The sequence below is a fragment of the Lepisosteus platostomus genome, chromosome 17 (assembly GCF_059453375.1).
Source record: "Lepisosteus platostomus isolate fLepPlt1 chromosome 17, fLepPlt1.hap1, whole genome shotgun sequence".
NCBI classification, from domain to species: domain Eukaryota; kingdom Metazoa; phylum Chordata; class Actinopteri; order Semionotiformes; family Lepisosteidae; genus Lepisosteus; species Lepisosteus platostomus.
The window spans coordinates 9295359-9322395 of NC_142627.1; the positions used below are offsets into that span (position 1 = coordinate 9295359).

General features: G+C 40.7%; 1 protein-coding gene across 3 annotated transcripts; it reads right to left on the bottom strand.

The window, feature by feature from the left end:
• Positions 1-198: 198 nt before the first annotated feature.
• ero1b (endoplasmic reticulum oxidoreductase 1 beta) lies at positions 199-25823 on the bottom strand. Of its 3 annotated transcripts, none has more exons than XM_088610409.1 (17): positions 25303-25823; positions 20943-21062; positions 17184-17267; positions 16610-16651; positions 15163-15201; positions 12472-12554; positions 11561-11634; positions 10976-11096; positions 10838-10884; positions 10554-10565; positions 9428-9454; positions 8568-8660; positions 8219-8465; positions 7882-7951; positions 6849-6935; positions 6277-6410; positions 199-4586 (listed from the first exon to the last, which is right to left on the bottom strand). In XM_088610409.1, exons 1-17 carry the CDS (start codon positions 25456-25458, stop codon positions 4526-4528), a joined length of 1497 nt encoding a protein of 498 aa, XP_088466535.1. In that variant the 5' UTR covers positions 25459-25823; the 3' UTR covers positions 199-4525. The 3 variants fall into 3 exon arrangements, with proteins under 3 accessions (XP_088466535.1, XP_088466538.1, XP_088466536.1); XM_088610412.1 differs by lacking the exon at positions 25303-25823 and adding an exon at positions 22793-23081; XM_088610410.1 differs by lacking the exon at positions 15163-15201 and having other exon boundaries at positions 25303-25822.
• Between the last annotated feature and the right edge of the window lie 1214 nt (positions 25824-27037).

A 27037-nucleotide genomic window follows, 5' to 3' on the forward strand; every position in this document is an offset into this window, starting at 1 on the left:
CCCTTTCATATAAGTTCAAAGTCCAACAGAACACAGAACCAACTATACCAACAACCCACAGCCAACAAAAAATCCTCAAATGAATCGGTGATCAAAGGAGCTATGTGGCCCCTGTGGTCTCTGAGGCCAACACATCATTCAGAGTTCCTTTACATTTTGGTGAATCTAAAATTTGTCTCAGAAAACACAAACACAATGTTATGCTTGACAACCACAAATATTTATTCTTCTCTTCAAATAAATATACTTGATAAGTACAGAGATCAATACAGGTGCAATGATTTTGAGTTCCTGAAAAAAAAAGATCAATTTCTTCTTTACAAATGCTAAGAGTTACATATTAGAGTAAAAAGGCAAGGTAAAGGGAACATTGTAAAGCAAAGAGCGGCAGACGGAACTTTACAATCGATTTTGTCCATGTGAGAAAGCTTCAACTTTAAGTTTAAGGCAGACAGTGGCTTGCACAGAAAGCTCTAGTGCTAGTAAGAGTCATGCATTTCCAACATGAAAAACAGAACGGAGTACTACAGTTGGTTTTATTTCACATCCCACAAGTTCCTTCATTTCTGGCTCGGAAAAGTGAAAGTCTGAAAGAGTCTAGAAGAAGCAGATGGAGGTTAGTGGAGTAGCACAGCACTAAACCTTAGGCAGCACATTTCTCATATGGAATGTAAAACACACACATAGGAAGGGCTCTTTTGATCACATTTAGTGCAGCATGGCTGTTGGATCACAGCGGAGGAGGGAGTTATTAATGGGCTTAACCATCTGCACACACAGTGCTGTCTGTTACAAGACTGAACCATGAACACTAAAGAGGAGGCAGCAATGAAACATTCACAAACGGGTCACCCAGTACTCTTATCCTTACGAATGCACCTTTTTAAAATTGGTAACGATTAGGCCAGACATTTAATTTTAAGGAAAAAAGGAATGTAAATCAAAATCATGTCCCCTAAAAAGATACAACAAAACCAGTCACCATATGCATTTACTGCTCAACAGTTCAAGAAAGGAAGGGCACTGCTCTACTCAGCAGGGGGTTCCAGTCCTGTAGAGCTCCAGGTCAGTCTTTTTTACAAGTTACATGAAAATCTATTTCTTTAGATTAGGAACAATTAGTAAATTAATAAAGATCAATTAAGCAATTTGTATAATCATGAGAAGTCAGGTCCTTGAGGGCTGAATGAACTTCAGAATTTGGTCTCAAATGATCCCTAAATTACTCCGTTTTTTTTTTTTAAACTTAATTGATCACAGGTATTGTCCCAGCTCTTCCAAGATAAGTGATGTAGCGTCTTATGAAAGCTGCTGGAAAGGGGCGCTCTAGAAGCAGGGCTGTGCACTACGTGTTTGTCATATCAACAGCACACACGTCGCTGAAAAGGTCACGGCGAATTCAGGGAAGCAGCATATTCTGTCTCCTTTCCCGTTTCAATGTCATAATCTTTACAATGGAATAGACCACCTTAGAGTTGTGGAATTCTTCCTTGCGGTCAGTTCAGGTTGTGCCGGATGCCATGAATTGCACAGTGCTACAGACAGAAAGCTGTTAAGTGCACAGAAGTGTCCAATACTGGTCCTAGAGGGCCTGGGTATCTGCAGGCTCTTAACAAGCTCATCATTAGCATTCAAAAGCACAACACTTGAAGAAATGTTTTTTAGATTTTATAGGCATAAACATTTAAAAGAAGATGCCATAAGAGCTCTATGACTTGGCCACAGACTTGCATTTTTTAAAAAGTTTTCTGTAAAAATCTGACCAAATAAAAAGCACATTATTCTAATTGATGGTTTCTCCTAATTATATGAGCAAAAATTATCTCTCGTCTGTATGAGTACAGCAAGTAAATTATGGGGTAAAAGCATCAAAAATAAGTTAAGAGGTTCCCCGGATTTCTTAATTGGACAGGAGGGAGAAATATGAAGCTTTGTGGCCCCAACCACTTGAGTCTTCCTCAACTCTTTTGAGTTGTCAGTCTGCTTTCACTGGGCAGGGACTGAAATACTGGTCATTCAAAATGCCTGCAGCACTGAGTAAATGGAAGAATTTATCAAACATCATAATAACAGAACTGAAGATGACTGGGCATGAGTTCCAGCTCCCTGAAACCATCATATAACTGTGACAACTTCCAACACGGTCAACTGTACACAGTGAATTCAAACTCTCTTCACAGTAAGAAGATTGTTAAAACCAAATTGCTTTGTAAGAGTCTTTCTTCATGGCCTTTTTTTTAAAAAAAAAAGGCTGCTAAGAAGATACATGGGAGTCTCTTTTAAGGAATTAAATAATGTAACTCAAACATGTTAGTAAATTACCCATTTACAATGAGTATGCTACATACTCAAACAGGTTTGCAATTTTATTTCAAGTAAGGGAAATCAACAGCCCTCTGGGAGAGGTCTATACTGGGCCTTCTTCCTCTTTTAACAGGTTTGCAATAAAATAAAATACTACTATTTAGAAAAGCTACTATTGGTTACTTTTAGACCTCTGTACAAAGAGCTGTATTTTAAAGTGCCAAGAATTACTTTAATGCATTTGTAAAGTCTGGCAAGTGGAAATAAAATGAATCTTGTTCTGACCTATAGCTTTCAGAGGCTATCAAGAGGTGGGGAAAAGCAATTTGCTATTCAGTAATTGTTTTAGCAATTACTTACACTATTCACGAAGATTAAATTCTATTGCATGTTATCTGTTCATTGCGAAGAGAATTCATAACTTGGGCCTCTATTATTATATTAGAATCACCACTCTCATAAAATAAAGTGCTTTATATCCATATATTTTACTGTAACCCCATCAGCAAAGAATATGTAGCAATGAAGGCTAAACTTCACACACCAGCACTTTAAACTTAAAGGTTGTGAAAGGTTTGATTTTTCAACAAATCACACATATATCAATAAAGGAGGCATGCATCAATATGGTTGGCTCAAAAGTCATGGCAAGACCCAACTTTAATACCCTCTTTATCATCGCACATGCCTGATCCCACGATACCACTACATGACAGGATCATAACTTCCCTTATGCACAGAAAAAAGGCCTGCTGGAGGAGATGGTTGATGTCAAAAGAGCCCATTCCTTTAACAATAAAAAAAGCTTTACATTTACGAACGCTGACCCTACCTAAACAAGGTATTGCCATGCTTGTGTCAGTTGCATGAGGTCATCGTGTCAGCTGTTAATACAGGACACGAGAACAAGAGTTCAGCACAGCAGTTGCCTCCCTCTTGATATGGAATTGCAATTCGGCGCGATTTCTGTAACAATTTTCAACCAACAAAAGTAAACAAAACAAAACTCTCACCAGATTGGAACAAAAATAAATGGTTTCATCCCCCGTTCCAACACCAGCGTATCACTGGTTTTACTCCGTCCAGAGGATGGGAAGCACTCTGAAAGGAGGGGAACAAGGAAAAAAAGTGCAAGCCTGTGTTCCGGTGTTGTAATTGGCTGCATGTCTGCAGCAGGCCTCGCACCCTGCCGTTTGGCTGCGTGCCTCTCGGTGTCAGCGAGACGCCAGCGGCTGCAAAGCCTGCACTGTGCACCTATCTAATCAAAAGGGCGAGACGTGTTACCAATGACCCAGCTCGTCTATCTGCTTGATGCTGATAAAAAGGTGCTATGAAACGCAGTACAACCACGTATAAGTCTTCAACGTAACTAAGACCCGTTATTATAAAATGAAATGACGTGTTTTTAGAATGGCAAGGTGGTTTACCTGCCTCAGGTCTCTGGTTCAGTTCTGGCATGTGAAGCCTTGTCGTTTGAGCCTTGAGTTTGCATGCTCTCCCTGTGCGGGATTTCTCCAAATGTCCTGGTTTCCTCTCACTTCCCAGTAACATGTCGGTTAGGTTAGGAGTTTTATCCAGGATGCAGTAGGACTCTACGCTGCTGCAACCCTTAGCAGTAATATTTGTTTTGACAACCAGTGGAATAGATAACCTACTTTAACAGAGCAAACTCAGCTATATAAACCACATTAATCTTTTATCCCTGGAAAACTGAGACAAGCGTACTTTTTACGTTTTACTACACTATTGTAATGCACTTCATAGCATACCATTATCAGCTAAGTGCAAAGTGCTTCCCTTCTTCTTTAACAATTTGGACAATCTTTAATCCTTTTACAATGTCACACCTCACAAATCACACTTTGCAACCTCATCTGACAAGCCACATGAAGGACATTTTTGACTACAGCACTATCTGACTGTACGGTATACTTCTTTACCGACATCCCTCGTAAAGAAAGGGGAATGAAAAAGGGATGAACAGGGACAGAGTGTCAGTGTGGAGTACAAGCTGGGTCACTGGTGCGGGCAAAAGAAACCTAAATGTCAAAGCTTAATATTTGTATTTGCTTCTGCTTCCTGAAGTTTCAATATCAAGTTGTGAATATCCAGGTCTCGACTGTACAGTCCCTGAAGTATCAGTCATTCCGGAGAAGGCCAGAAGTATTAAGACTATTGCAGTGTCCACTGGAGGGAGCCACGCTGTGGCAGGAGATATTCGTTACCTCTGGTCCTTCAGAAGCATTCTGAAGTTATGAAGTTCTTTTATGCTGGTGGAGAGCCTGGAAAGAGAACAGAGAAAGAAAATCCCAAAAACGGATGGCAAAAGGAAAAGTCAAGGTAATGAAGACATGGCGTTAAAAATTTTTTTTTAAATTAAAAAAAATCAACCACTGGATTATAATTTGCTTGTTTTATTTGGCTCACGATGACGTATCTTTAACATTTTCTTTCATTCGGTTTTTCAGGTTTTCATTAATAATAATAATAATAATAATTAGCATAGTAAAGGTGTCATTTTCAGGTCCACATTAACCTAAGTGTTTACTGGGAAGAAATTAGCTTTTGGACAAATAGCTGCTCTTGTACTGTCAACACTCATTACTGTGGAAGTTAACAGCTCCCTCTTGTGACCAAGAGGGAGCTTTTTTCACCTCAGAATAAAGGCACGGCTAATGTAGCATACAATTAACAAGAGAGTACATTTTCACCCTGCTAAGTAACAGCTGAAACATACAGTAAGAAAAAAATGTGCTTGCTGTAGCTCACTGGCTTCCTGCATTTACAGAGAGCAGACAAAATACAGGAGAAAAAGGAGAACAAAGGAGTTATACAGGACCGCTGTGAAACCTAAGGCAGGATCATTTAAAGGGAAGCTTGCAGTCTCCATTTCTCAGACTGGTTATTTAATCTCTGTAACAACATAAATTAATTGACGGTATCTGACAATTTTACAAATTTCGAATTAAGCACAAAAATCGTGAACTTTGTGAAAATACTGTAAATTGCCATGTTGTCGCCAACTGCTAGTCTTGCTATGGGCAAGAGCTCACGGAAATTGACGTGAAGCGGCCCTTCCTGCTCACTAGTCACTGAAATGACTAATGTACTGTGATGCACTGCACAAGTGAATAAGTGCAGCCTGTGCAGCAGACACTTCACCGCAGAAATGTTCCAACGTGATCTGCACGCGGAGTTAACAAGTAAGTGGTATTTGTCGGCAGAACCGTCTCGAAGTTGAGAGCAATAATTTGATTGGATTAAAAGAGATTCAGAAGCCTGCTTGTACGATGTAATAAGGCTGCTTCACCTCGCCGCCTTGTTCAGAATCCCAGACAATGATGGCAGTATGGCGCTGGGCATGCCTGGAAATGTAGTGTTGTAAACGGGAGATTTTACACTTTACTGTTGAAGGCATTCAGAACTCATGCTTGTTATGATGTTATGTTACAAAATTAAATGAGCAAATTCTGCTAGATTTGTTTCTGTGCTCCAGGAAGTCAGGGTCTCATGAACGGTGGTATGGTTTTGCATCTTGTGTCAGATTTAGCTACATAAAGCGGAAACAGGGACTTTGGCTGACTGCCAGCGTTGACCACAATTAAACTGTCTTAACTGGCTGATTCTGGCAACAAACTGTTAACAACCAATCCTAAAAATGTATGCTTTAGTATGGAAATTTTGCTCATCTCCAAAAATGAAAGCCTGTTGGTGTCCTTGAGAAAATAGGTGAGAGGAAAGTTACTGGCTGCATCTGTTCTCCTTTTTTATCACAATACAGAAATTTCCATCTTGCTTTACAAGAGTCGTATGGTTTTCTAAGAACGGTCTAGCACTGTGTACATTTCACTTTCACTGTAGTTAGAAATGCACTCATTAATGAGTTTCTCATCCTAAAAAATAAAAACAGCTTTGACATTCCCCTTAAAGGGTAGCCAAGTGTTACTGGTAGCCAACTGTTACAGATCTTACCTCCCAAAAGCATTCAGAAGAGCAACTACCTCCTGACGTGTGAGTTGAAAGCCTTTGGATGGGCTGTTCTCCGGAAGGTTTTTAATTTCTTTTTCTGAAAATAAAATCTTCAGCGCAGCGCCCAATCCCTGGGTCTGCACAGAGAGAAACCCAACATTATTTGAGAAAACACAAAAAGATCCTGCAAGCTTGACTCGTTTTCCAGCCTCTGAGAAAGAGAGGATGCCTCGGAACAGTGGATCAGCACAGACAAGAAATTAGTTTTCACAAGCAGAACTAAACTGTTACCCAACACTAGATGTAAGAGCTGATCCATGCCACTGGAAAACAGTATTGCTTTGCTGCACGATCCAGGCTTGGGTTTGAGGAGAGATGTGCAAAAAGTAAATGAGAGTTCTTGAACAAGTCTTAATGTGAATATTTTGCTGAACTGCCAAAGGTAGATACATTTATGTGGTAAGAGACAGAAACAAAGCATGCTGCTGCATTAGCCAATCGCATGCCATGCATGACCGGGAGGAACAAAGATGAATTGGCAGAAGTCACCCTGCACGAGAAAGAGATGATCATACCTGGAGCTTGCCCCACAAGCGGCACTTGCTGCAGCCGACACAGTCCATTATACGGGAGATATTCTTGAAATGGAGCCTGAACTCCTCCTAGGAAAATAGAAATTGATTCTGGGTTTTAGATTTACTTCTCTTATGGAAACAAACAGTTTAGGAGAACTCCAGTTGAGAGGGAGAGAAGGACAGATGAATTCATATTAAAAGGCACACTAACACTAGATAAGGGTATAGAATCTGTTCAGGGAGTTCCACATTTATGTTTTGATGAAGTTATGTACTGGAAGTATTTCTTACGAGCACAAATATTTAACACCAGATGCTAGGCAATTATTCAGACAGTAAGAACATAGCTACAGATGTAGATACAGAAACCAAAATGCATTTGTTATAGTTATTTTTACAAGCAATGCAAATCCCTACACTCTGGTTTGCATAAAGAGCTGTGGTTTTCAAAATAATTTGTCACTTGTTGTCTTAAAGTGGGGAACAGATGAGGATACACTAATGCTGTCCGAGTCTAAGCAGGCATTTATTTATTTTGTCTAATGAAGGTTACAGAGAAAAAGAAAAGCTGCCAGTACCACTCTGTGTAGTGAAAAACAGGAAATGCATCTCTGCCTGAATGACTGCAGTACACATTGAAGCAACAGAAACAGAGACTAGTCATTTACAAAACCCTTTATTAATTATCTTCAGTGCCATACATAATTAATCAGTTTGAGCAATACCGGAGTCGTGTCTGTCCTGGGGTCAGAGAACAGAGAAACAGCAGGGAGATTAATTAAAACCATTTCTGTGCCCTTCTTGGTTTTTATTTTCGTCTAAACTCCGTCAGCAACAGAGGTTTCTGATGCACATGAATACTCTGCTTGTGCTGCATTAGGAGGGAATGTTCAGAGGGTTTAAACAGGTGAGTGATGCAAACACACCATCAATGCTCCGACTCAACCTCACTGCTGCCTGGCACCTGACAGCCCTTTCTGACTGCTCTGTGACTAGACTTCATTTCTCGATGCTGAGGATTGAATAAACTTACCTTGAGCGTCTTTGCTTCCATTTTGTCTCCTGCAAACATGGACTTCTCATCAAAGTGCATGGGGAAAGCTCTGTTGAAAGATAATTAGTAACAGTGGCCAGTCATCCCTCCAGAATCTAGCATAGTGTAACAACATTCAATGCACTTCCGTATTCTTAAACAAGAAGGGCACACTGGCACTACTCTGTGGTGCAACATGTGAGACTTAAAATAAGAGAACTGAAAAGCAAAGAAACATCACAATAGACTATCAATGGCTTAAACTAGTTTCCCCTTAATTACAGCTGTACACGGAGTGTGTATTGTGATGACGACAAGTGATAAGCTCGTTCCTTACTTCGTTTCATTGAGGATCTGCAACAACAGGTCCTTTGTCTCAGTGTCTTCCTGGGCGTTTCCTGTGTACAGGTTGACAATCGAACGCTCAAAGTATGGTGCAACTTTGGACAGCGCCCGCAGCTCGATTAAATACAGGAAGTACAAGTTTTTCAGCCTCCTCGGACCCTCTCCCTTGGTTTCGGCAGGATCGAACCGATGGTGGAACTCCTTCACATTTGGTCCCCAGACAGTCTTACCCCAGCCCTCTGCAACACACAAAACAGCACAGTAAAGAACAAAAAAAGCTCTTCCATGTGCTGATGCAATTCATCCGAACAAAAAAGAAAATGTTTTTGCCGTTCACTTACCATCTAGAAGGTGTTTTGCACAGAGGTGAATGTTGATGCTGCTGTGGAGTCCTGATATCAATCTGTAGAAAACCCTCTTCTCGAGACACAGTCCTGTATGAGAAGAGAACAAGTTTGCAAAGAAACGAAGTTACATGCAAAATGCATCAACATCTCTCAATAGGTTTCACCTGCTCAAAAAGATGTAAATCACTCTATGAATTTCACATCAACTAATAGTTAACACTAGCAGACAAAAAGGCTACCTCTTTTCGTGTCATAAAATTAGTTTTAAGACTTTTACTGATTTACTAACTGAAGCATAACATACCCAGCCAAGTTCCAGAACTTTTAAACACCTAAACAATCTGCAGCTTCAAAAACACATCTTGCTTTACACAAAAGGAATGACAAAATAACTTTGGAAAAAGAAACCTTGTAGAATCCAAATTTGAATCAAGAGAGGATAAAAGATCTTGCATAAAACATAGATGTGATGTTTCCTAGTTTGACCAGAATACAAGGCGTTGGTGTGTGTTTGAGGTTCTATGGTTGTCTGAGTACAATGGGTCAGTGAGGCCATGCTTCTACACATAATGAGGTGAAGACAGCCCCTGTCTCATCTCCTTAGTTTCAGCTGAATGGGACAGAATGAAGGAATCGTCTGGTTCAGGTAATCCTAGCTCAAGGCTGGTGACATTACCTGTGCACAGGTAACTGATGTTCTCCCTTGGCTTAAAATAAAATAATTAATTTAGTAACCATATGCACTACTAAGGATTAGTAGTACTAAGGACACAAGAAATAAAATAGCATTTTCACATATAAATGTATCATATTACTGTTAGTTTGGTAATGTACTGTATAAGAGCAGAAATTACCTTCTAGCCAGTTGTAAAATCCTTCACCTGTGTAAAGAAAATATTTATGTTATGCTTTATTTATTAAATCATGTAACCCAGAGAAGGATAAAGATTTGAGAATTCAGAGGGCATCTGCCACTTAAATTGCCCCTGAATAAATTATTTTGAATTAAAGTGAAAATACATTTTCTACATTTGATCTCAAATCTATTCATAATCTTGATACAACATGAAAACTGCAAGTGTTCATTCAGTATTTCATACTTTCACTGATGCTTAGACTACAGGTATTGGATATTGCAAAACCAAATGTATCCAAGATAACTGCACATTTTCCAAATCGACTACTTAAATTTATTCACACCCTGCAAATCCATTCAATCTAGATATAAATACATGTATATGTAATGTCGTACAACTGTCTGAAGTTCTTAGCTACAGGTTAATAGTGATCACCGACTTTATAGTCAGCAATGGAAAAATGAAGAAATCCCAGTTTTGATTGTGGTGTCCGATATCCAGTTGTTCAAGGATAATGGGATAGTTGCTACCCCACCAGGAAGAGGATGAAAGTGCACTTTATCTAAATCTGCGGCTAGAGAAGTTGTCTGGGAGGTTAACTCGCATGCAAGGGTAAAAACGGCCTTCTCAAACCATCAGGATGAAATAATCCCTATGACTAGTCCATATTTTCCTATTTTAGACCTAAAGCCTAATTAGATTTTCCTGAGTCTTAATCAAAGAGGAAGATAACTCATCTGTGCTATCAGCCAGGTGCTACAGCAAATTTCAGATCAGCAACAAAGTTCTTTTTATTTTTTCTATATGCCTATGGGTAACTACTGAAATAGTAAACACTGGAGTATGAATATTTTTCATATATAACTAGAAAATATGACATTGTTTTGGGTTTTCCAATACTAATATTCTCATATATTTTCAGTTTTCATTTCTGTAACAAACTGTGAATGGACATTTGCATTTTGTTCTTGCTAAGACCGGCTTTACATTACCAGCAGTTACATTATATAAAGGGCATGTGGAGCCACTGTGTAATCATAGAGGTAGCAAAAACATGGAAACTATTATAATATGATAGACTGTATAGCTGTGTGTTGGCATTAAAGAAAATAAATATTCTTACCGTCATCATCGCCTTAAAGAAAAAAAAAAAGAACAAAAAATAATCTTACAAACACATCTCCAGCACAAGAATGACAAAAAGTCCACATTCACACAAGTACTGCGCAAGTGTAACTGCGTAAGAGGTTTGCACTCACTTTTCTTATGCTTAAGTGACACTTAATTCCTGACAAGACCAGGACGAGTGGCGTCTGTTTTAATTCTGCTGTGTGGCCAACTCCTGACATTTCAGCCAGAGGAGCACAGAGAAGAGCACACTCACAATTTCACTCATCCCTCTCTTACCTTTGCTTGGAGCCAGTGGATTAAGGGGACGATACACGGATCGAGGCCTGGAGAGAGAGAGACAGCCATTCAATCCAGCGCATGCTTTCCAGTAACTAGGTGGAAAGCCTAAGAAATAAAGTGAATTTGTTTCCTCACTTGAAGCAGTTTTCCTCGTAGATGCTGTTCCACACCCGCCATGCGGACGGGCCCTTGTACCCAGTGTAACGCTCAGGGTTCAGACGTAGGTCGACGTATTCTGCATCAGGCGAGGTCTCATCTGAAGAACAAGAACGGTCAGCCCCTGTCTTGACTGTCCCTGGTCAGTCAAGAGAAACAGCTGAGAGGCACGGAATAAAAACTTTGACAGTCGGAAAATTAAGCTGCAGCCAACCTATGGCAACTTTTTTGCTTGTCCAAAAAGTCTCCTTTCTTCACTACAACAGTAACCCACTAATTACAACTACAGCTCCACATTTGCGCAATGTTAAAATTTTAATTTAAGCAGTGTGATGTAAAAAAAAAAATTCTACCATAAAAAGTTATCCAGCAAGACAATTCATGTCAGGGGCACTGCTTCAAAATCAAAACTCCTGGGAAGACTAGCAAGATGTTTTAGAGGCACTAAGGTACAGCTTTCGAATGTTAATTGTCTTCCTTAAGCTTTTACGAGAGTTGTTGTTGCCATTTAAAAAAAAAAGTTTCTATCTTTTTCTTCGTAATCGATCAAGAGGCGGACATTACCATCGAGTTCACAGAAATGGTCCTGTGCATCATCATGCCTAGCCCAATCTGCGAAGGCTTCTTTACTCTGGTTGCTGAAGAAAATAAGTTTTACAAATAAACAATTTAGTAGAATGATACACTGCATGAGAATCTCAGGTTTGTGTTCTTAGGAGTAGCACTGATCTCAGGGCTCCCCATATTTAATTTTAGCATCAGCAACCACAGATTCTAACATGTCAGAGTCCACAAAACTATACGTTTCTCCTCAAAGCACTTCTCTGGTAAATGGAGAGAAAAATTGCTGTTGCCACATCAGCAATCATCTCAAGGATGAAATGGCAGCAAAATGCAACTCAAGTGCAGGAATAAGTGCATGAATGCATCTGAAGACCTGCAACAGTCCAGTGCTACCACTCCTCAGTACTAGAACGGTAGCAGCACACCATTCTGAGAAAAACACTGCCAAGCCAATTAATGTCTGTGAATGAGATTTTAAATATTTTAGCTAATGTACATTTACTTCCTTCAGCTTTGAAAGATGGAAGAATTCCAAAAAGATGTACATTTCTCATCATGTGAAAGATAAATTGATTTCCTGCAATGCCTCTGATGTATTTATTTATCAAACCACTTTAAATATTTATATATGCTCGGCAGCAGCAGAGAAACAGCATGACTGAAGTCTACACCAAAAGACTTTTTAATGTTCACAGAACATTTTAAAACTGCTTTTTTTTTAAATAAAGAACACTGTCCACTGCTGTTCTGTTTTGAGCTCAATGCTCCATTCAACATTAAATATTCTAATTCAACAAGGTAAACTTAAGATTTTCACCGAAAATATTTACTGTAGTTACTCAGTTTATTCCACATGGACAAAACGATTGGGACTTGTTAACAAGTGCTGTACCACTACAGCGTTCTCTTACCTCAGTGTGCTATTTATTGCTCCAAGTTCATGTGCCTGTTCACAGTCTTCTATTTCCTTAATTGCATTCGCCGCCTGGGAATACTACATCAAAACAAACCAAAGCAAATTGAGAGCGTTATCCCACAAAGAGCTGGTTTGTTAACCCATCGACAGCTGGGGGGGAATCGCAGCAAACTGAAAGGAAGATGTCAGAAGATAATTCCATCCATGTCCTTTCAAATGGAAGAGCAGATGTACCTAATTATGACCTTACAGGTTTAGCATAATCATTAGATAACACACGGGCCTGCTCCCGCTTGGCCTGACTGGCAAAGGAACTTGCTTTGAGGGCAGGTAGAATCGCGTGGCCTGGATCCGAGCTTGGGACAAGCCGCAAGCTGACGATGACCCGAACAGGCAGCGCACTGCCAGGGCTAGGGTGGGGCTCCCAGCGAAGGAGTGACCCCTTCCCAGGCTCCTCCACTCTCACAGTGACATCAGCTCTGTGCCTCAGGAGTACAAAGATGAACAGTTCACTAGGTGAGTGTGCAGGAGGTTTGCCCTTCAGGTGTGGGCACAGCCTCCCTGCTGGTTGTTGGGTTTATAGTGAAAAACTAACTGGCATTCCTATATTTTGAAGACTATTTTGTAGAACTATCATATAAGGACCAAGTCAAACTTCATTAGGTGGTGAATTGAACTTGCTCAAAACAACACGCTCATATACTACAGCACAGCATAATCTACTGAGGGTGAACACAAAAACTGGCCAGCTCTGCAAAGTAACCACACCATTCTGCATTACGGGATATCTGAAGAATGGCACAGACTCCAACTATAGTCTGGACTGACAGCTGGAGAGAAGGCCGATTTAGAATGTTTTGGCTAGCAGATCTTGTTTTGACAGGTGGAGAACATCTTCCTGCACTCCTGTCATGAACCAGATTCTCAGAGGACAGGTTGGCACCCAGAAGACAGGCGATCACAACACAAGCTTCCAGCAGGCCTCACCTCCCACAGCCCTTGGAGACTGCCTCCTAGATCACAGAGCCTGGCCAGACTAGCTCCGGCTGGCAATTTTTCATTCAAATGTTCGAATGTGATCCGATTGTGTGAAAGGACTCCACAAACTGGCTGTAAGGACATTGCTGGGCTCCACGGGCATTTTTCCAGGCCACCTGAGACCTGAGGAAGGCAGCACATGTTCCTCTATAGCAGTGCTTCACAAGTCTGGTCCTGGCGACACATACCAAGATTGAGAACCACTGCTCTATAGCAGCCTATGTAGAGAACAAAGTCAAATATTGAGCTTCCTTGCTTAGTGCTGTGTGTCACCAACGAGAACTGGAACTAAAGGAGCAACCAGAGAAGGTGCTATTTTACACTACTAACCCTCATGTTAAGCCTTGAACCAGGCCTCTACTGACTATACTTATAAAGTTATAAAGACATTTTTAAGGGGATATCATGACAGATGAAAATTGCCTCTGGAGGCCTGTGACACATAGAAGTACTAAAAGGTTAAGCCTACACAGAGAAATTCCCAGCAAATTGTGTGCTCCTCACCTGAGTAAGTACCCTTCACAGAAATTACTTTTGTCATCCAGGGCACTTTACAATGGGGCATAATAACTTCTTAAAGAGCAAAAGAACAACCTGGGGTTCTGAAATAATGCTACGCTAATAAAACGGTTCTATAAAGTTCAGTGAAAGTGTGAGAAAATTTTAATTTTTGTGCTGAAATACTTATGTTTCACAAACTTATGTTTTTAATACCTGTTTGTCTATTCAAGGAAAATTATCATCAGAACAGCTGATTTTTAAGACCCCTAGCAACATGACTAGGAAAAAAAATCATGAATCGAAAGAAATCAATATGAGGGGTGCAATCATAATTTAATGTCCATCCACTTTCCAATAATTCAGAGGCAGACATTTCGGTAATGTGGAAGATTCTCACAGATAAACACTGAACTTTAGTTTTACGACGTTTTATTAACTGATACTCAGACAGTAGGGTAAAGTAGAAGTAAAATGTTCGAATGTGATCCAGTTGTGTGAAAGGACTCCACAAACTGGCTACTAAAAACAGTGCAATACAACTCCTGCCACAGGCAAAGTCTTCATGAGCTACATTAGCGTTGAACAGTACTGACAAGATATATGAAGCTGTGCTTTCAAGATTAAAGTTCTGATGAGCTGAGGGCTTGTTCTAGCCCTGCATATAACCATGGGGCTTTTAAAGTGTAGGGCTGCCCAGGCACCATGCATATGAACATCTCAAAACTCTTCATTTTTCATCACTGGACCAGGAAACATCTGAAAGAGAAACCAGCCCAAGCTGGTCCCTGTGAGCTTTTCATCAGTAAGATTAGTGAGCCGTGACAATGATGTCAACTCCACCTGCTGCGTATTACAGATTTACATACATATGCAGGACTTGATTCTGTCCAATATAGCAAGCAGGCTTACCGATACAGGCTGAACAGCAGGGTTTTGGTAACTCGGGAGCTGTCTAAACTTCTGATATGTATTCCAAGAAACTGAACCAACTTTCACACTTTTTTTTTTTACCAAACTTAAGTGCAGGGCTTCCACCCTGTGATATGATTCACCAGTAAAGGGGGAACATCTGTTTTCAGAACATGCAGAGCTCAGACTCATCGGGAAGGACAAAAAGCTGTTACTCTAAAAGTGTGCAGCAACTGACCTTGAGTCTAAGCTGGCCAGATGTCCCCGTTCTTTGGCCCTAGTACAGGACAAACAAACCAGCACATTACAGGCAATAGACAAACAAACCTGTTTGGGGAAATGGACACTCGCATGCACTTTTAAGAAAAGCCACTTTCAGTATATTCAGTTAATAGGAAATGCCAGACCTTCAAGCTTATTTAAATGTAGATATAATCAGAATTCCCAAAATAGTACCCAAGTACCACGACAGGTAATATTGTGCTGCACAACATGCCATTCATTGGTAGGCTCGTTAAACCAAGAACCAAACTACTAAGATCCCAGGACCTACTAAGATTCTGTTCTCAAGAACAGGGGTATTAACACCAGTGTCCCAGCTAACCCAGGTCTTGTATAGTCTGGCCTCCCCATACGTTCCTTCTAATTTAGCTGGTGAGACAATTTCTCACTCCACCTAATGTGCTGTGTCGTAGGGCTGCTGGTGCATAATGGCTTCCACACGTTACCCAGGTTAAGCAATCTTTTTCAGAGCCAAATAAAGTGGTTTCCTACCTACAGTATATGCAAAGCTTTAAGATTAAACATTAAGATTAAAGCACCTGTGGGTGAAAGGCACGGGTCTAAATACAAGGAGTGATTATGTTCACACTGTTCATTGTTTCTACAGTTAGCAGCGAGTTTGCTTTCCCACATTTCCTGCTACCTGACACAGTGTAATACAGCACTGCTCTCCAAGACCACACTGAGCTTGAGCTGCTGTCATTCACTCAGTCAGCTTCAACACACAGGCAATGCTGACAGCAACCCCAGACAAAGAGTGAGAAGCACAAAACCAGCTGAGAAAGAACAGTTCACCAACACCTGGCTCAAACACTAAAAATAGCCAGTTTCATTATTATACCTTTTCTCTGTTTTCCATAGGCTTAAAATATTTTTTTTCTTTTCAAAGCCAACTGGTGTTTGCTGTACTTTATTAATATCATTAGAGTTGTTTATGGTTAAACTCCACAAAAAGACTTGCTCATTAGTTAATTATCCGCCACAGCCATGTCTTTCTGCATTCATTGTGAATACAATGAGCCCAAAAACAAGTCATATATGTTATATATGAGCACATATATGTTATAGATGAGCACAGAGACTGTTTAAGTCCAGTATTGGACAAGATTTAATAGTCATCAAATTCTGCATACCCAAGATCCCTCCAAAGGGCTCTAAATACACAAGCTCAGGAACACCCCGCAAAATTGCTTTTCCCACCCCTAAATTAAATGCATATCCATGTAATATACAATGACTGAATAATACTACATAACAGCATAATTTGCTAAATTAAAATATATAAAATAGTAATAAAAAACAAGTATCAAAAACCAGTAGCTTTTGCATATAAATTCTAATAAAATCTGCATAGATTACTGCCCTGTGCCCTCACTTTGCAGTATGCAGTGAAGAGAACTTACTTTGTTGTAGTTTCCAGCTTTAATCCCAACTGGCACTTTACTCTGTCAACAGAAATATACAGCAGATTAGAGAAGGGAAATATTAATGTCAGACAATAGCTACATAGAACTGAAACTACCTTTGCGTGCAAACACTGGACAAAGTAATAATGAAAATATTAATAATGCATCATCTTTTCATACTGCAGTAATGTCTGTGCATGCTACAGAGAATATTTCATGACACCAGGCTGTAAATTTCAACAACTCTGTTCTACAGTATCAAAGGAACTATCAAAAATGAAACCTTTTTAAAAAAATAATGGTTCTGGGGAACTTTTAATCAAATGCATCTTTGTTCTTATGTGCTGTAGGCTTAACAAGCCAGTGCTCACTATTTTGTTTAATTTATCTGTCTATCTTGGCACATCTGTCTATGTATTCCACCAGCACCGTCTCTCTCACCCAGAGCAAGCCTGAGTTTTTTCACTAGCGAGGAGACAACCGTCCAAGTCAGCTATTTGTTAATCAAATGGCCACCACAACCAAAACCCTGAGAAATTGGAGCACATGCAAATAAAAGGAGGAGGCGAACCTCGGGACAAGGCTCGACTTGGCAGTCCTTGATGGCACAGTGACTGTCGTCCGGCCAGAAGGGGCATGGGCGCTTCAGATTCACCTGCAGGAGAGGAGGAGGAGGACAGGGGGCATCGTTACCGGCTACACTCACCCGCCACCAAATCGGTACACCGAGACACGGAGAGCCACTGAGACAAGAGAGACACGGTTACACTGTGACGGACTGGCGTCCCATCCAGGGTGTATCCTGCCAGGGTTGGGCTCCAGCTCCCCGCAACCCTGAACTGGAAGGAGTGGTGAGAAAATGGGTGGATGGAGTCTGGGGTCAGCTCGTGTTCTCCCTGCCACCCTGTGTTTGGGCTCCACGCTGTTAAAAATCTGATTAAATGCCACGTGCAGCAAATGTGGCTGAGCTGCCTCACTGCCCTGGACTATGGTCCAGTTAGGAAGGTGAAAAGTAAATCGGGGACAGGGGAACTGGGAGACCACAGGGCTAAAACCTACTGTGCATATACTGAAGAGACATGCAGTAAGTAATTTGGATTAATAAAAATGTGGACATTTAAAAGAAGTGGGCAATGCACTTTAAGGTTAATACTTTAAACTAACATTTTCATGTTTAATCAGAGAATGACCATGTAATAGAGCAAGGGAGTTTTCACCTGATTCCAGCGGTTATCTCTTTCTTTTCCGAGCTGAATTCAGGCTCCTAATCTCCTGAACCACCTGGAGTCCTTGAACAGCGGGTCAGCTGTCTTTTACACAGAGAGCTGTGAAAGGGGCTGACTGCGAGCTGCCAATTAAAACTGTACAGCACATCAAAAGGCTGGGCTGTGCACAGAGGCCCTGCTTCACAGCCGGTAGCAACGGAAGTGTGTCAGACTTCCTTTTTCACTTCCACACCCTGCGGAGGAGCTGTAGAGCCCAACTCCCTTATATATTAATTATTTTGACATCAAAAATGGATAATCTTAATTTTCAGTGCGAAACTCTCTATGGGATGCGGACACTTTTTGTGATATGCAGTTTAAATGATAAAGTGTTATAATGACCAAAGCCTAAGATTTTTTTTCTTTTTCGTAACTGTGTAGCTGGGCGATATAGTGGGTACCATGGCTGCCTCGCAGTGCTGGGGCTCTGGGTAATATAGTTTAGGAAGAACATGCCTTTTGTTATCCACCCCTCCACTATCTCCCAAATCTTTCTGCCATAAAAAGGCTGTGAAGTTGAATGGCTCCATCTTTCTGCCTGTATGAATTATTATGGAAAGGACCCATGCAGTCAATATGTAAATGAAATAAGCAGCCAGACCGTAACACTACCCCTGAACTAAGCCCACACAAACACATCTAGAGCACTGTGCGAGCTTGCTGTAGCTGAGCCGAATCTGTGCACCAGGACCTCTCTGCCTGCATAAGGGGTCAAACAAAGTCAACACCGCAGCACAGACAGCTGGGAAGCAAGGGAAATTAATGGTGCAGGTGAACCCTCCTGCCTCGTCAGTAAACAAAGAACAACGTGTTGTGAATGTCTCAGTGTGAATTTCCAGAAACACAGAGAACACTGTCGAGTAGGATCCAAATGTGCTCATTCGGGCACGCGTAAAGTTGTATCAAGTATATTGTTGACGTGGCTGTATTAGGCCCCTCCACCACTAAGCCTTAGACACACATCAAAAGACTGCAAAAGGAGGACGCTCACAGCAGCCCTCTCCTACTGTGCATAATGCAGCTATAATGAGACCAATACCCCTGTCGTGCAGAAATATGACCTACCAGGTCTTAAAGACTATTGAGTGTAATGTTCTGGGGGACAGTGTGTTCAAGAGCTTTACACAACTCCTACAATCTGAAGACACCCCAGGATCTTTCAATAAAGCAGCACCTTTCATTGCGATTCTTACCTACTGCTAGAGAAGCACTGCAGCTTCCACTATTGTGCTCCAAGAGGTCTCCCTGTGCGATTGAATGAGCAGCGCACTAAAACTGCCAATACCCTCCTATTTACTCAGCCTTTTAAAACCTCACATTGTCTCCTCAGAAGTTAATCCATAACGCAGCTTATCATGTCTAACTCCTTGTTTGCAGCCTGGTTCGATTTTGCCATCATTTTCAAAGGTGAAGAAATGGCCTAACCCTCTCTTCAGCTTTCTAGACTTGACTTTTTTATAAACCTGCGATGAGGTATGGTTAGGCGGATTTTGTGTAAGAAAGTCAATCTCTTATCTGTACGTTTTTAAGATTTGTTTTCTGAATATTATACTTACTAGAAACTTAAATATGATATTATATATTTTATTATTATATAATATTTATATATAAAATAGATTTGTTTAGGGTTTGAAAACCTATAAAGATATTGCATAACGGGTGAAAAATTACTTATTTTGGTATTTTATGAACAATTTTAAAGACTAGCACAATTCAGCCCACAAAAAGAGATAAAATGAGAAAAGTGCAAAAAATACAGCAGTCTTAGCACTACAAAACCCTTGACTATGCTTGTTATGACGTCTACCACACTCAAGTCTATACCAGTTTTTTTCTGACACCATGACTTTTAGAAGCCTGCTTCCACAGCACCCTGAAATCTTTCAGGATGCTAATTTTGGGTCTTTGTGGAGAATTTCTATTACAATTTACTGTGGAATACCATGGCAAGGACACAGCCATGTGGAGTAAAACACAGAAAAGTATGGGATGAGGCATGAGACAGACTGAGAAACCACAGAAAATATATGACAAACATGGTGAAGCTACTACAAAACTGCTAACAATATCCTGCATGTTTATTCATATAGACAGGACATTTTGCTCTGTGTAATGCAGGGATCCCCAATTCTGGTATAGGAGTGCTTGTGTTTATATGGGTTCCAGTCCAGCTGTGCTTGTAACATCCTGAATCAGCTCATTATTGATTTACTCGATCCAGTTTATAAGTTGTTCCCTGCTCTTCAGGTGCTGGTGCTTTAAACAGACTTTAAATAGACTGGTGCACAGATACTGGACCTAGAGGAGCTGGACTGGGGACACCTGTTATAGAGACTAGCCCTACCAATTTAAAAAAAAAAAAAGTAATGTAAACTAAGCAAAAAGGAGAACATGGGCTTACACGATTTTTGAGCAAACAAAAGGCTGCAGCTACAGTTACATCCATGCATCTGTCCAGCATGAGTATCTAAGCAATAACCGGTTGTGTAACAAGATCGCGGGGGAGTCCATGTCTGTCCAGAGTGAGGGGAGGACGATACAGCTGCAGCACCAGTGACTTCTTCATGTCATGGTCTACAATAATTAAATCTAAACGAGTTACAAAAGGGCAAGGATCCCTAGGACAAAAAATGTGTTTTAGCCCATAAAAGGGTAACTAGTTACTAGAGAACTAGTTGCGAGAACCTCATCCACAACAACAAACACAAAAAATGAATAAGCCCATTTTGCTTTCTTTTTTTTTAATTGGGTTAGGACAGATCTTTGAAAAGAAACACAACAGAACCTATTTATCTCCCCACCATGGAAGTGTAAAGAGCACTTAGTGGTTTTGCCAGAGATTTAGACTGGGGGGTGGGTGACAGGAACCCAAACTAAAGCCGTGTGTATAGTAAACTAGACCCATTTGAACTCATTTTATTTCAAACTCCATGAAATCCGATTTCATCAAAAGCCTTGGAAAACACTGCACGTGAAATTTAAAGCTACAGTATGTTGTTATGGGTTTGTTTTTTTCCCTCGCAGAAGCACATTATACCAAACATGTACCTGACAGGCAGACTTACTCTGTAGTATCTGAAGTAGTCTCTCTCCGTCAGTTTTTGAATCCTTGGGTAAATCTTGAAGTTGTTGAAGACGTCAATGCTCTCTATGTCACAGAAGCAGTCATCCAAGACACCTGTCAGCTAGAAAACACCAGACAGGGCTCACAGCAAAACTCACCACACAGCATCAAAACAAAAAGGACAAAATGTCTCTCAAAAAACAGAACAAATTTAAAAACCCATCTCTACTGTCCGTAGACCTGGCACTAAACACAGAATTATTAAACTTCCCTCTACCAACTATTCCCCAGATTTACAGTGTAAGCATAAAAACCTGTTGTGAAACCAACATTAAGGTCTGACGATCGCAATCAAGGATAAGATAAGGCTGCATCGTGGCTGATGTGAAAAGCAGCGCTGATACTAGACTTCCTGTCCTCACATACATTTCACAAACCACCAAGTATTGCACTGCTTCCTTAAGCTTGTTTAATTCACTCTCTGGTAACTGGTTTCGTGCTGTCAAGAAAGATCAGGGCCGACATGTTTGGGGGTAAAATTGGTGCTGCTAACTTTAATTCGTCAGCATTCATCACCCGCCACGGTCTCCCGAGACTTGACCGCCAGTAGAAAAGGTCTATGAACTCGGAATCGGGGCCTGTGGCCTGACAGGACTGCAAAGCCAAGTCCAAAGACATCTGCAGACTGCAGAACTGGGGCGGACACGGGCCGGATCTCAGCTCTTAAAGGGCCAGATGTGAACTGTGTGCCTCGGCCATATTCGAGGTACGCACTCTCTCAGCAAAGCGTTCCTTTGCGGGAACGAGACAAAAAATGGGGCTTCCCAACACATGAATAAAATGTTGTTGTTTTTTTTAAAAAAAAGCTCAAAACAGTTTTTGTAAGTTGTAGCTGAATCATTATTATGTAAATGGATCTCAGGTATTATCCTTTAAAAAAAATCAGACTGATAAACTGATGATAAAACACCCTATACACACCTTGTCTAAATCAGTTGAAAACCGTATAACAGCAGAATATTTAATATACTCTGGGTACACAGAGAGACCTGTTGAAATGTAATATTTAAGTGCAAGCGAGTAATACTTTCAAATTATTCATTATATGAATGAAATAAGCTCCTGATGTCTCCATAGGTTATCCACAATAACCTTTCTGTCCTATACCTGCCACCTCTTAGTATTTGCAAACACTATTATGTATTTTACACAATGACAATGGATAAAGGATAGCATTGTAGCAGCGAAGTGACTGCGGGTTAGAGCAATAGGTTTTCCCCGTTTTATAAAAACATTTTAATATGATGTAAGCCATTTTATATGATTTCTAAAAAACTTCTGAGAGCACTTTAACAGTAAGGGAAAAAAGCACACAACGAGAGGAGACAGCAAACTGACACAATTACAATAAGGGTTTGCAATACAGTAATAAAGCAAAGGGACAGAAACAGTTAAATAAAAGCCCGTCTAAAGAAGGTTCTGAGTTTCGATATGAAAGTGTTTAGGGAAAGAGACTCTCTGATATCCTTAAGGATAGAATTCCTGAGCTTTGGGGCGCAGCAAAAAAATACAGAAAATACACAGCATAGCATTACATAGAAAAAAAAAACACTTATTGCTCTACTATGTTCACGTAAAAAATTCCGAAGTGTCTCATTAGCAGGCGCAATTTGAAAACTTAATATAGCTGATATCATTTAAACCGCAGTCAATGACAGGCTGAGAGAGGAAGAACGGGTTATATTTAGAAAGCAAGCATACTTTTAAGCGTGCTTTTCAGAAGTTCATTGTTACCACTTAAGAAGCAGAATGTTTCAGCAAAAGACACCGTAGCAAAGGTCTCCGACTAACCTCTGACTTGCACTGCCCGAAACAGACCATTAAAAACAGCGACCCCACACCCGACAGGGAAAGCGCTCCGCTCATTACGTAGCTGAGTGAGAGGGTACCCCTTTCTTTCTTCGGCAAACGCGTTGTCAAGCGTTCAAAAGTTTAGGGTGATCTTGCATTGAGCAGCTTTCACTGCGAGCAAGCCACTTTTCCTTATGCATCCATGCAAATATTCCAGACGCTACTCTGGTCCGTCCTGGCAGGGTTGTGCGGTGCCTGTCTATTAAGTGCTACAGCTACAGCCCAGGGCAGGTCGGAACTCACTCCCTGCCCCCTTAGTTGATAACCAAACCCCGCCTCCAAACAAAGGAGGGCTCGCAGCACGTGGAAACGAGCGGCGCATCAAAAATGCATTCTGCGTCTTGTAGTCCGGCCTGCGTTTACAACCCGTTCCACCAACGGCATCTCTTGGAGAAACGGACTACAAGTCCCGCGCAGCCCTAGTGAGCGTCGTTATAGTGACCCAATCCGGATAGGCCACGCCGTTCTGTATCACGTGAGGGGGCGGGGAACATGCTCCTACTTTCAAAAACCCGACTGAGGTTAATGTTTCCTGTTTTCAAAAAAAAAGTTAACGACCTTTAAAATTTCGCCGAATGTTAATAGCATACTTCTTCCTCGTATAATAAACAATAAAGGCGTGGCGATAAAGTGAAATTAAAAGGGACCTTTTTTCCTTTCATTATAACGTGCTGCAGTGTAGGCTACCCATCGAAATGAAGAAGTTATGCATTACATATATACATTTTTCTGATTGTTAATGTAACCTTACGGAGGCAAATTACTTGGTTGAACCTTTTGGAGTCCAGTTTAAATATGTCCCTAGCCAGTGCCTGCAGTCGATCAAGGACGTGCTCTAAACAGATGCGCATGAGGTGATCAGAAAAGGAAGAGTACAGAGGAGAGAGAGAGGGAGTGAGAGAGAGATCAGAGCAAAGAGACACGATGTCAAAATCTCAGTTACATAGGTGGTCTGATTATTCTATTGCATAACTGTAATATTTGTAACCAGTTTTTACAAATAAATGTGCCTTTAAGTATGTGGATATTTTGAGTAATCAACTATAAATGATTTCAGGAAACATTCAATACATGTATAATAATTTAGTTATTTTAATTGAACATCCCGGCTTCTAAATAAACCCGGCAGACTCTGGGACCTCCACGTACTGAAAAACCTTGATTTTCAGTGACCAGCAAAGGGAACGTCGTCTTATATTAAATTTACCGCCGTGATGGACAGACTCCCTCCCTGTCTGTGCGTTTGAAAATACAGCCGATCATTACAGCCACTATAGTTCAAGTTCAAGTCTATTTGTCAGTCCAGCCATATACAAGTCTACAGGGGAGCGAGATATCGCTCTACAGGTCTACGGCGCGAATAGACAAGACATTGACAGGGTAAAGTGCAACGTGCATAGTGCAAACCAAGACAATATATTTAAACTAAGACAAAAACATCCGATTTGCAATACCACAGCAATTTAGGTTTTAGAAGTGTCAGCTGTTGAAAGACACGCTGGTCTGTTTCCTAAAACAGACGGAGCGGTGGCACTGTGGCTAAGGATCCTAATGCAAGAAATTGTATATGGCTAATAAAGTGATCTTATCTCTTAAATCACAGCTAGTAAACAGCCCAAGTACCGTTATTTGTTTTCCAGTTTGACAACTCCCGAAACAGAAAGGGCATATCATTGCAAAAACGCAGACACCCCTTAGGAACCGAATTAAAAACTATTTATCACATGCAAGTTATAAAAAAAAGATTTAAAAATTGATTTTTGTCTTGCAGAAAGGTTATAAGAGGTACCCTGTCTCTAATGTCACCCGCAACTAAAAACTGTATTAGAACCGCTGATACACGAGACGCATTAATGTGAGACAATTAGCTGATCAGTTAGCAAGGAGGCCTTATAACACCCGTGGAACCAGAATAATAAAAGCTCATGTCAAATCTGCCTAGTCAGCAGTTGTTGTGTTCAAAACAATACATGGTATATAAAAGACAGAGTCTACAATTGCAAATCGACTGTAAACAGCAGAGAGGACTCAAATTGTGTTTTTTCATTTGCCGTCTTCAACAGTGGCTTCCAAAAATAACATATATATCTATCTTAATTATAATAGGTATCTAACGTGACTTTTATTCAATGCGTATCACTAGGTTCGCAAGAGGCGAAGGGATGCGGGAAAATACTAAGAGAACTACAGTAAATTGCCTGACATCTAAACCAAAAAGACAAGCTTCCTTAGAACGAAGGAAACTTAATGATGATGATAAAGAAACCCGACTGGAATCGAGAAAACGGAATAGTTTTATAACATGCCAGCACAACATTTTTTGGTGCATTTATATGACGTCACATTAAGGAGACAGTGGAAAATGCCAGAAGTTTAAACGGCCAGGCTTAAAGGACAGTTTTGAAAGTCTGGTAACATCCTCAAAGATATTAACCCCCATTTATACTTACATGACAAAAACAGCTTTGGTCTAGGTTATCGAAAGGTGAAACCCTGCCAGCAGATTCGCTTCGTTGCCTCTCGTTCAACCAGCCCAAAACCAAGTCCCCAACGAGCAACCACAGGAAAAAAGATATCCCTCCGATCTGAGTCGTGATTTTTAGCATCACGGATCCAAAAGAATAATTAAAAAGCACGACAGAAAGCTTTCCAATAACAAGAACAAAAGTATCTCAGTTCCACCTTAACAAACACTCCAGAAGAAGGTGGGCATCGTGTAACATAGCACTGTCGCAAAGGAAGCGATATAAAACTAGTAATTCCGCGCAAAAACTAGTCTTTTATTGCCCAATATCATCAGTAAAGATACCTTTGAATCGAAATTGGCGAACGGCTATAAAATAAAGCTAACATAGGCAATACGTGTGCACCACACACATCGTCTATTGTCCAGCGAAACCGTGTTTATGTTTTGGTTTCGAGATAGATGCGGACTGATCTCCTGAGCCAGCGGGAAGTAGTGAGAGACGGGCCGGAGTGTTACGCGTGTGGAGTCCAAGGGTACTAGTGCCCCCTACAGGCGAGTGGAAGAGTCAACAGACTCAGCATCGTACCTGAGATCTCAGGTCTGGCAGCCTCTCCTGGCTCCTCCGGCTTCTGGAACGAAGGAGCAAAAATGTCTCCATAAACTATGCCCAGGTGTGTTTGTACAGGCGTCATTCACTTCCTCTCCAACTCTCCCCTCTTGAAAACGTTGAAAAAGTTATTCAGCTTCAGAACTACCCTGCTGTTTGCAAACCTGTAGTGTCCCGTTAAGCTTTCCAAAAACACGAAAGCATTGTTAGACTTATTTGTAGATCAATAATTAAGGAAACAGATGGTTGAGATCAGTAGATTGATCAATAAACTACCAGACATTGAACAAAAAGGTGGAGGTGGAGTCCTCCTGTTGTAACCCTTTCATATGTTGCTAATTCTGTCTTAAGAAGGTTGCTATTATTTCACAGCCTTGTCCACAAGGATGCAAATGCAATGAACTGCCCTAATTCATGATCTTAACAATGAGAACTGAACACTTTAAAGACTGACGACCTCTGATTTGTTTTGTTTTTTCGAAATACTTTCCAGACAAGGACATACCGCAGCACCTAACAGTTGAAACTATTCCCTGGCTTGAAGATCAGGCCAATCATATAAATTGTGGAATTCAAAAGGCAAGGAGACATAATTCCAAAAATATATAGTGACCAACAAGAGTGTCAGAAATATTCAATTCGCCACCAGAGTCCTGACTTTGTCCAAGAATTGGAATTCATTGCAATGGACTTACCTCTGTATAGGAATTTTAAAACAACGACCATATCCATTAACCCTTTCCTGTCAGAGACCCAAGATATATAGAATGAGTTATATTCTGAGTGCATATCCGACATTCCCTGTGATATTAGCGGCCACTTTCCACATCATATCGGCCTTCTCATGGCTTGAAAGCCATTGATGCAGGTGGGGGGTCTGGCCGTGTTTCCATGTGATAACTCTGTGAATTAACTAAAACAAGATACAACACAACTGGGTATGTATGGATGGAATTTGCACCCCTTTAACACAGATGTCAATGTTTGCAGAATCCATAACCTGCACCTGCTGTTGTTCCTGAACTTGAAATAGACTACATCTTCACAAAATTAGCTTAAGTAAAGTTTAACAGCTATCCCTGAGAAAAATATAACCAACCATATTGTAAAA